The 9724-nt window shown below is 51.6% G+C and overlaps 1 protein-coding gene across 2 annotated transcripts; it reads right to left on the bottom strand.

The window, feature by feature from the left end:
• Positions 1-24: 24 nt before the first annotated feature.
• On the bottom strand, positions 25-8403 carry paqr3 (progestin and adipoQ receptor family member 3). 2 transcript variants are annotated; one of them, XM_020706365.2, is made up of 7 exons: positions 8202-8403; positions 5956-6168; positions 5708-5870; positions 4000-4197; positions 1768-1965; positions 1602-1692; positions 25-937 (listed from the first exon to the last, which is right to left on the bottom strand). In XM_020706365.2, the coding sequence occupies exons 2-7, from the start codon at positions 6138-6140 to the stop codon at positions 798-800; spliced, it is 975 nt and encodes a 324-aa protein (XP_020562024.1). In that variant the 5' UTR covers positions 6141-6168; positions 8202-8403; the 3' UTR covers positions 25-797. The 2 variants fall into 2 exon arrangements, with proteins under 2 accessions (XP_020562024.1, XP_004072895.1); XM_004072847.4 differs by having other exon boundaries at positions 4042-4197; positions 8202-8400.
• Positions 8404-9724: the final 1321 nt, after the last annotated feature.

The following is a 9724-nucleotide window of genomic DNA, read 5'->3' as shown; positions in this document are numbered from 1 at the left end:
TGGACCCAAACTATGGGAAACTCGTTTGGGTTTTTCTGAGCTTTATTTAGAGATTTAACGTGACAGGAGTGTAGATTCATCTGAACACAGATGATGGACAGCAGCTCCTCACCAACAGGTCATTCAAGAAGCTGTTTCCATGGAAACCACAGCTGCCGTCTCTTTCTGCAGGGGGTCAGTTATTTTCCTTCAGTCTGCAGCAGCTCTCTGGTCCGGATGGAACGTCTGCCTCTGCTGGAGGGAAGTAGGAAAATACTACGACAAACCTGAGCTTTAAACATCCCATTAGTCTAAATCAACTAGTCACAGCTGCAGACGCTGCAGACACTCCTGCAGACGCTGCAGACGCTGCAGAGCTGAAAGCACGGCTCAGCTTCTGCGTCAGTGCAGTAAACTACGTTCCACTGCATTTGGAACAAATGTTTCCTGAAAAGGAAGAACGTTCCTTTGGTGGCGTGTTTGCAGAGGGGGCGGGGTCTGACTTTTACACGTTCGTCATCGGTTTTGCTTCGAGCTGAAACTAACCGCTGCCTCTTCAGCTGGTGGCCGTGTGGAATGGTAGCTTGGAGGCTCCGGGTGGCGGGTTCTACTCCGTGTTCCGTGGGTCCCAGCAGAGAGGACGGGGAGGCCTGCAGGCCCGTCCTCGGCGTGTCGCGGTGGGACAGGAAGGACCGGTCCCGTTTCCAAGAAGCTGCAGGAGCCACAGGGGGGAAGCGGCTGTGCTGCCTGCAGAGGCTGCAGCTGCTGCGGTCCGCTCAGGGAAACGGCAGAACCGGCCAGCGGTCGTTTGCAGGTGTCTAGGTGTGCTGGGGGGCGGGGCACGGCTGGCTGTGTCTGTACGCCATGAGGAAGCTGGACGACTGGTGCCACCAGTAAAACAGGAGGACCAGCAGCAGGTGCCACACCTGGTGACTGGAGCCCAGGTAGTTGAGCTGACCTGCAGCAGGAAACAGGTGAGTTTAGTCACAGTCACATGTGGCCCGTCTGCATTTAGAACCGCGGCGTGCTGACTCTGCAGGGATGTGCAGAAACACCTGCAGACTGGTTTGAGTGACATCTAGTGGTGAAAAAGGAGAAGACGGCGTGGATTTGTGACTGAACGATGCAAAGACTACATCCTGTTATATCTCCACCTTTGGGGGTCACCTGAGGACACGAACTGGACAGAGCATGTGGTCATGTGACCCCAGCTGTGCAGTGGCGGTTGGATGTTAGCCAACGGCCAACTGAGTAGTCAGCTGTCAGAGCATGCAGAACCCTGTCAATCAAAATTGACCACACCCTTATTGAAGTAAAAACTCAAATGGTAAAGATCAAAAGAGGATTATTCTCTAGTGAAGCTCTCAGTTATTAAACCAAAGCAGAGAAAAAACCTGGAAGCCAACGTTAAGAAGGTGTGGAGCGGCTCCCTGTGGTTCCGGGCTTTGAGGTTCCGCTCCGATCATCTTTGGATCGGTTTCTGAAGCGTCTCCGCCGCTTTTCTCATTATGATGACGCCATCTTTAGCCAAAACGATTAAATCTGTCGTTTCCAGATTCTGAACAGGATTTCCTGCAGAGCTGCAGGAGCCGTCAGGAGGTTCTGCAGAGGAACAGACTCACCTGGAAAGTAGCGCTCAGGAACCTTGGAGACGTAGAAAACTAAAGCTAGAGCTGCAATCAAGTACATCCCCAGGACCCGTGGGACGAAGGCCTGAAAGGAGCAGACATTCATTTGAAGCGGATCAAAGCTGCAGCCCACGACCCGAACCAAAGCAGAGCCGCTGACCTGGACCAGCTCCGAGGAGAACCCCCCCGTGATGCAGATCCAGTGGACGGTGGGGACCAGGCCGTACCCGGCCACCAGGCCGAAGGTGAGCGAGCGCAGCCGCTTCCACGCCGTGCTCAGGTACTGAGGGTGGATTTGGGCGAAGAACACGGCCAGGATCATCGCCAGAACCGTCACCAGGTAGACCTGCCGCCAGTACTGCAAAGAGGGAGGGGAGAGGGGCCGAGGTCAAGGTGCGCTACTCCCCCTGCCCTAAAATCTGTTTCAGTAAAAGAACCCCCCCCAGATAGGCTGCATGCGGTAGAAAGAGCCATCCTGGCAACAGCTGGGGGGTCAGACTCCAGGTCTGGAGGGCCGGCCTCCTGCTGGTTCTACAGAATCCTTGACTCACCTGCTGCTGATCACCTGGATCAGGTGTGTTCAGCCAATAAGGAGCTTCGATGACAGGATGGACACCGACCCTGGAAGCCTGGATTCTGACCCCCCCCGACTCACACAGTGATGCCCTTTCTGTTCTGGACTGCTGTGGGGCCCTGACCATGAGGGCGCAGACGCGGGCGGACCCAAAGAGGGCGTGCAGATGAAGGCGGAGCCTAAGGGGGCGTGCAGATGCAGGCGGAGCCTAAGAGGGCGTGCAGATGCGGGCGGAGCCAAAGAGGGCGTGCAGATGCGGGCGGAGCCAAAGAGGGCGTGCAGACGCAGGCGGGGCCTAAGAGGGCGCGCAGATGCAGGCGGAGCCTAAGGGGGCGTGCAGACGCAGGCGGAGCAAAAAGAGGGCGCGCAGACACGGGCGGACCCAAAGAGGGCGTGCAGATGCAGGCGGAGCCAAAGAGGGCGTGCAGACGCAGGCGGGGCCTAAGAGGCCGTGCAGATGCGGGCGGAGCCAAAGAGGGCGTGCAGATGCGGGCGGAGCCAAAGAGGGCGTGCAGACGCAGGCGGGGCCTAAGAGGGCGTGCAGAAGCGGGCGGAGCAAAACGAGGGCGCGCAGACACGGGCGGACCCAAAGAGGGCGTGCAGATGCAGGCGGAGCCAAAGAAGGCGTGCAGACGCAGGCGGAGCGAAAAGAGGGTATGCAGGTGGAGCCAAGCGTCACGTCGGGGAGGTTGGATTCAGACAGGAAGTTCTTGACGGTCCGGGCTCATGTGGTGACAAACGGTAGAAACGCCTCCCAGCGTGGTCTGGCCGCGCTCTGGTTGGACACCTCCCCCGTTCCGTGGGCCGGCGCCGCCGCCGCTCTGCACTGATATTTAAACTTGTAGAAGTATCTGTGGAAAGTCTGAAGCGGCTCCTCTCTCCGCCTTCTGTCCGCTGAGGATGCAGGCCTCGGTCCAGTCACACGTTCTGCTGTGACGTGTTCTGCTGAGTTTCACAGTGAATAAATTTGCACTCAGAACCGGGCCCCGCTTGGTTCCAGCCAAATTTTTCAGAGCTGTCCTCCTCTCAGGCTGCGTCCTCTCCCTCCTCCGGCTAAATTTAAGCTGCGCTGTTCTTGGGGGACTGGGCTGGCCTCTGGAGCGGAGCCACCCTGAAGCAGAGTCCTGGTCCTGGCACGGACGATGGGGGGGGTCTCCGCCGCCGAGACGGCTCCTGGACTTGTGAGCGTCATATGGCGGGAACAGGGGAGGCGGGCGCTCTGTGAAAGCAGCCATCTGGTTTGGGCCTCAGCAGATTTCAGATTCTTTCTGGGGGCAAAATAACGCGGCGCTTCCAAGGCGTGGGGGAGGCCGGCGCCACGCCAGGCACTTCAGGAGGACCAAAAAACAACAACATGGTGGTGGGCGGCTGGACGCTGAGGAGACGCCGGCCGTCATGCTTTCCAAGCGGCGAGAGCGGCAGAGGTGTCGTGCAGCTTGTTGATCAGGAACAGACTCTGAATTCAATTACACCCCCCCACGTAGAACTAAGATCTGATCATATCGGTCCACAAACGTCCACGGGGGGGTCGGAGCCACGCAGGGAGATCCACAGGGGAAACTCCCATCATGCACCACACAGTTCCTTTCCGGGTCTCTTCAGGTGGAGGAAACGCTGGCGTTCAGCCTGGGAGGCAGAAAGAGTCTCCGCCCATCAGGACGAACGTCAACCTTTTACTGAACGCCATCAATGACGGCGACTCGCAGGTAGAAGGGAGAGAAACAGCTGAGATGCAGCCATGAAAGAGAAAGACAAACCTAAATGTTCCATTGCTCTACACTGAAGGGGGCGGGGTTTTGTGACCTGCCTTTACTTCACCTGGTGGGAAGTCCAACCACAGAGGGGGGCGGGGGGACTCACGTCGTTGCAGTAGAAGGTGTAGAAGACTCCGGGGACGTAGCAGCCCAGGACGCCGATGGAGACGCCAGCGTAATCCAGCGCCATCCAGCGGCGGCTGGTCTTCTCCGAGCGATGGCAGCAGAACATGTGGTACCCAACAGAGCACAGCATGCACACCTGAGGAGACACGCAACACCAGGAAGCTGAGGTGAGACGGGTTCAGGCGTCACCATGGAAACCCTGCAGCAGACCTCTCAGGTGCAGGGGAACGGACTCGCTCCCATACAGCCAGAGGGCCTCCGCCGACTACACCGTGTCTCCTGACTGTTTCAGTCAGGAGACACAGGTGTCTTCTGACTATTTCAGGTGTGGACAGGTGTCTTCTGACTGTTTCAGATGTGGACAGGTGTCATCTGACTGTTTCAGATGTGGACAGGTGTCTTCTGACTGTTTCAGGTGTGGACAGGTGTCTTCTGACTGTTTCAGGTGTGGACAGGTGTCTTCTGACTGTTTCAGGTGTGGATAGGTGTCTTCTGACTGTTTCAGGTGTGGATAGGTGTCTTCTGACTGTTTCAGGTGTGGACAGGTGTCATCTGACTGTTTCAGGTGTGGACAGGTGTCTTCTGACTGTTTCAGATGTGGACAGGTGTCATCTGACTGTTTCAGATGTGGACAGGTGTCTTCTGACTGTTTCAGGTGTGGACAGGTGTCTTCTGACTGTTTCAGGTGTGGACAGGTGTCATCTGACTGTTTCAGGTGTGGACAGGTGTCTTCTGACTGTTTCAGGTGTGGACAGGTGTCTTCTGACTGTTTCAGGTGTGGACAGGTGTCTTCTGACTGTTTCAGGTGTGGACAGGTGTCTTCTGACTGTTTCAGGTGTGGACAGGTGTCATCTGACTGTTTCAGGTGTGGACAGGTGTCTTCTGACTGTTTCAGGTGTGGACAGGTGTCTTCTGACTGTTTCAGGTGTGGACAGGTGTCTTCTGACTGTTTCAGGTGTGGATAGGTGTCTTCTGACTGTTTCAGGTGTGGACAGGTGTCTCCTGTGAGGGTTAATGGCTGACGAGGTGTCCATTATCAGAAATGAACGGACGCCGTGGAAGGCTGAACCATCTGACGTTAAGGGGAGGACGGTTGCTTCGCTGAAGTGCGTTAATGCTGCTAACAGACACTTCCAAGGCCGTTACCCCCCCCTCCATAGTTCTCCTCTAACTGCTACTTTTTGTCCAGATGATGAAGATAAAGTTCGTTTGAAGGAAGCCAGCACGGTGATACAGAACATTTAAGATATGTGATCACTCTATAATGCACACCCAGCAGCCAATCAGAATGGAGGATCCACCTGGACCATAGTGTCACTATCACCAGTTCAAACAGGTGTCATTACTACAGGTAACCAGTGGAGGACAGAGGATCCTCTACAGGAGAAGTTACAGGTCTGGGACAGACAGAAATCTGCTTGTTTGTCGGTGACCAAATACTTATTTTCACCATAATTTACAAAGAAATTCTTGAAAATCAGATATTGTGATTTTTCTGAACTTAGTCTGTCATAGTTGAGGTTTATGACAGCCTCTCATCTGACTGAAGACTTTTCTCTCTGCGAGTCTGTGGATCCTCAGCCTGATGCTTGTTTGTGTTTTGAAGGCAAAAGGAGCTTCAACTGTCAGTCAAAGGATGTGGACACCTGGAAGCAGAAGAGTCCGATGCCGTAGATGACGTAGTCCTCCCTGGAGGCGCCGACCGCCGGCAGCACCGACGCCATGTTGTACACGCCCAGACAGAAGAAGAGCAGGAAGCCCAGCAGGTGGCTCCAGATGTTCCCCGTCTCGTTGGACAGGATGAAGATGCTGCACAGACAGATCAGGGTCTTCGTGGTCCAACGGAAACACGCCTGAGCCTATGGGACCGCCGCGGCGCCCTCCTAAACCTCACCTTTTCACACACAGCCTGGAGGGCAGGTAGGCTCGGTACCCGTCTGTGATGTAGGGGTTCTCCCGCAGGAACGCCGGGATCTGCTCGTACGTGTACAGCCGGATGCCTCTGGGCACCAGAACCGGCCAGTACTGGTAACCTCCCAGCTCGATGTAGTGGGCCGTCTGGGGGCTCTTCTGAGGCATGGCGGCGGCAGCAGAGGCCTCCCGGACGCTGCGGCGAGGAGGCGGGTCAAAAACCACAACACGCCCAAGAAATGACACTTCTGCTCAGGAAAGGTTCAAGAAAACCATCCAGAAATCTGACTGAGAAGAGCGACGATGAGATCTGTCAGTGATGACGGGGAAGCAGACCTTCATCACCAAGGAGGAAGCAGACCCAGAAATGACCCCGGGCAGTGCCGGTTTTTGATATGGGCGATGTGGGCGGTCGCCCAGGGCGGCACTTCATAGGGGGCGGCATTGGCCGTGTCCGATGAGTAATGTGCTACATACAAAATTCAAAGAGATAGCTTGAAGTTTTAATTTGAAATTACTTCAGCAGCCGACACTTAATACTTTTGTTTTGACACATCAGACTCTTAATAATGTCTTCCTCCTGTTTCCTCTTCACACTTATGGTGCAAAAAAAAAAAAAAAAAAAAAAAAGAACAATTTAGAGTGAAACAACGTAAAACAGGCACATGAAAAGGATTTAGGCAGAACAAACATCCGTGCTCAACCCAATTTCGACAAAAGCAGGCAATGGGGATTATTTCCCACAATTCTTTGCTCCGACACAGCAGACCCGATGCGCACGTGACCACCGCCCTCTGCTGCAAGACGCTTGCGGCCACACCTCTTTGCGGTAGTCTTTGGAACATAAGTAAAAAAAACTCGAGAGGGGAGCGCAACTCGCCGGTGGCTGGCTGAATCACACTAACTGGTGTGATGGGAGTCTTTTTCTATCTGACAATCAACTCTGGGCCGCAGCTGCGCCTGTCGTCATGGAGACGGAGCCGCGTGTGTGAGAGGGAAGGGGAAGGGGGGGGGGGGATGAGCGCAGACCATTTTATATGGATTGAAGTTTTTTGGAGGATTTCTACTGTTGGTGTTGCACAAATTTAGGGAACTGCCAAATATTTTTGGAGTAATCCCACTGATCAGTTCTATGATTTAGTCTTTAATGTTTTATAAGACCTAAACATATTAATCACAATAAGTTTTATTTTTTAGATCTAATCCCTCTGTTATGTTTCACAAAGACACACACAGGACGTCACACATTAAGAAATTATTGCTAAAAATGAAGCAGGAGTCCAGCTCTAAAAAAAAATGCTCTAAAAAATGATGAAAGAGCAAAAAAATGGAATTATTTGATATGTAATTTCTTATTAATATTTCCAGGCTTTCTTTGTTTTTTGTCCTGCAGCATGTTCATATTTGTATAATGTTGACAGAATATATTTAAATGGAGAACAAAATATTACAAGTTATTTAAGGTTTAACTTGAGTTATTCTGGATTAATGTTCCTGTTTTTATTCATATTTATGTTCAAAAAGTTCAGTGTAAAAGGTTTAAAAGTTTAGCTTTAGTGTGTAGTTCAGTAAATCTTTATCTTCTTCGGCTCAAAACCTTAAGCGTGTTTTTAACTTAGGCCCCTGTGTGACTGAGTTTGACCCCCCTGTAATACGAGTCTAGAAAATTCATGCATTTTTTGAGTAAAATGGCTAAATAGAAGATAGGGAACACAACAGGATGTTGTATGTGTGCGCGGGGGGGGGGGGGGGGGGGGGGGGGCGCTGGTGGGGTTACTCGCCCAGGGAGTAAATTAGTGTAGAACCGCCACTGACCCCGGGTCAATTCTGGGTCTGCTTCCTCCTCAGCGAAGAAGAAGAAGCAGACCCTCATCATCACTGATGCTGAAGACCAACGTGTCCCGGTTTCAGCAACGCTTCAATCACTGGGAAACCGGAACCCCGTTCTCGGACTTCAGGTTTTGAACACAGGCGCGCGGCTCTCCTCTGTCTCTAGATACCGGAAGTAGATCAGCCAATGAAAGACGTGGATCGCAGAAACGGTCAGGACGGCTTCTTCCCCAGCGACGTGATCATCTAGGAGCCGATTAAAAGCAGGGCACCACGTGACCAACCCACCGAAGGATCTAGCCGCCGTTCAGCGCGCAGAACTTTACCGGAAAGGATATTTTAGGCACAAAAAAGCGTTTTGGAATCTCTGCCGATCAGGCGAATGTCGGAAAATCTCACCTGTTAATAGTTTCTGCTCTCAGGAATCACCTGCTCGGCTTCCGTCGTCTATTCGGAGGTTTACATTGTTTTCAACAAGTTAAAAAAAAACATAAAAAAGGATCATCTATTCATCTGTTCAAAAAGTTTTGGGTTCGCGTCTTTGTCTCAGAAAAAGCGTCATCACCTCTGGAGGACCCCGGAAGGTCCCCAAACACTGCCTGAATAAAAAGAACAGAACGTTTCCTTTGGCTGGTCTTTTAGATGAAATCAATGAGATATTTAAAATATAGATTTTTAGCTCATTTTCAGAGCAGGTTTAAAACTTTAACAACATATATGTAGATGAAGACAAAAATGACATTTCAGAAATAACAGTTTTAGTTCATCAGGAGCCTTCACTGATAAAGAAGCACAACGTTAATGCCTTTTGGTTTAAATGGTTAAAATGACAAAAAACAACATTTAGATCAAAATAAGGCGTTTTACTCCCCATCTTCCAAACCCACTTTATTCCCTTTTGGGATTGCTGAGTCATTTTTGGTAAATCTACAAACCATCAAAAGAGGATTTAAATCCAGCTGCAAAGAAAAACGGGTCACTTTCAGCCTCTTTTCTTCACGGAAAGAGAAGACCAGAGCGGAACGAGGATCTCCATCGTGTGATGAATGCTTCAACTAGAGCTTCCATGTATGCCGACTGGATGTTTTTGTCTTAATCTGCAGTTTGAAAAAAGGCTTTTGGACTTTTTTATTTGTGTTAAAGTTTTATTTATACCCAAACTTTTGACTTTTACCTTTGACTAAAATTGCTCCTTAAAGTCTTGTTTCGATCATCTTCTGATCTGTTTCCAAACCGTTCCCAGTCGTCTTTTAATGATGATGATGTCATTTTCAGCCATTTCCAAAAACCTGGGTGGTTTTCTAGGACGTAGTTTCTGCAGAGCAGCAGGAGTTCATCTCTGAGTTGTGGGCGGGACTGTAGCAACATGGTACTCATTTCCCATCATCCCTTTGGTTACAGTTCCTCCCACTAGCTTACAGCCCCTCACCCCCCAACCAAACATTAGTGGTGCAGCAACATCAGAGCAGGGGTGTCTGCTGAGAAGAAACATGCTGGAGATCAGAGCTCCTTCGCTCACGGTCCCCTTTAGACAAAATCTCCTCCGCTCCAGCGGCGCCCGTCTCCGCTCTGACTCGGCGCTGACGAATGTCTGGATCTGAGGGGGGGGTTCTGGATGGGGGGGTTTCTTCATGACATCAGCTTGTCATGTGAAGCTCTTCCTGTACAGAAGTATGAAACATAGAGCAGCTTTCTCAGGTTTTATTGGGCCCAGCTGGGACCAATGACCCCCCCACACTAACCTCACATGTTGCTTACATCACTAATGTTAAATGGACTGGAGGTCATGGAGGTCACCCTGATGCAACAGCCTTCCACCCGTCCTTCACCTTTGACCTGTTGCTGGGCTCGGCCTGAATAAAAGCTTCGCTGTCCGTCTAAAGCTCACATGCTTCCTGCTTTGCCAGGAGACGACGGGGCCT

Source organism: Oryzias latipes, chromosome 9 (assembly GCF_002234675.1).
Source record: "Oryzias latipes chromosome 9, ASM223467v1".
Lineage (NCBI taxonomy): Eukaryota > Metazoa > Chordata > Actinopteri > Beloniformes > Adrianichthyidae > Oryzias > Oryzias latipes.
Note: the sequence above shows the minus strand (reverse complement) of the source record. Positions and strands in the feature narration are given on the sequence as shown.

What these genes read in the sequence shown, in the direction of transcription:
- paqr3 (XM_020706365.2), bottom strand. Translation starts at nt 6,140, where the DNA reads ATGCCTCAGAAGAGCCCCCAGACGGCCCACTACATCGAGCTGGGAGGT. An exon ending in GTGGTTGGACTTCCCACCAG is followed by an intron (nt 1,966 to 3,999) that starts GTGAAGTAAAGG and finishes CCCTCTTTGCAG; the next exon opens with TACTGGCGGCAGGTCTACCT. An exon ending in TCCTGAGCGCTACTTTCCAG is followed by an intron (nt 938 to 1,601) that starts GTGAGTCTGTTC and finishes TTCCTGCTGCAG; the next exon opens with GTCAGCTCAACTACCTGGGC.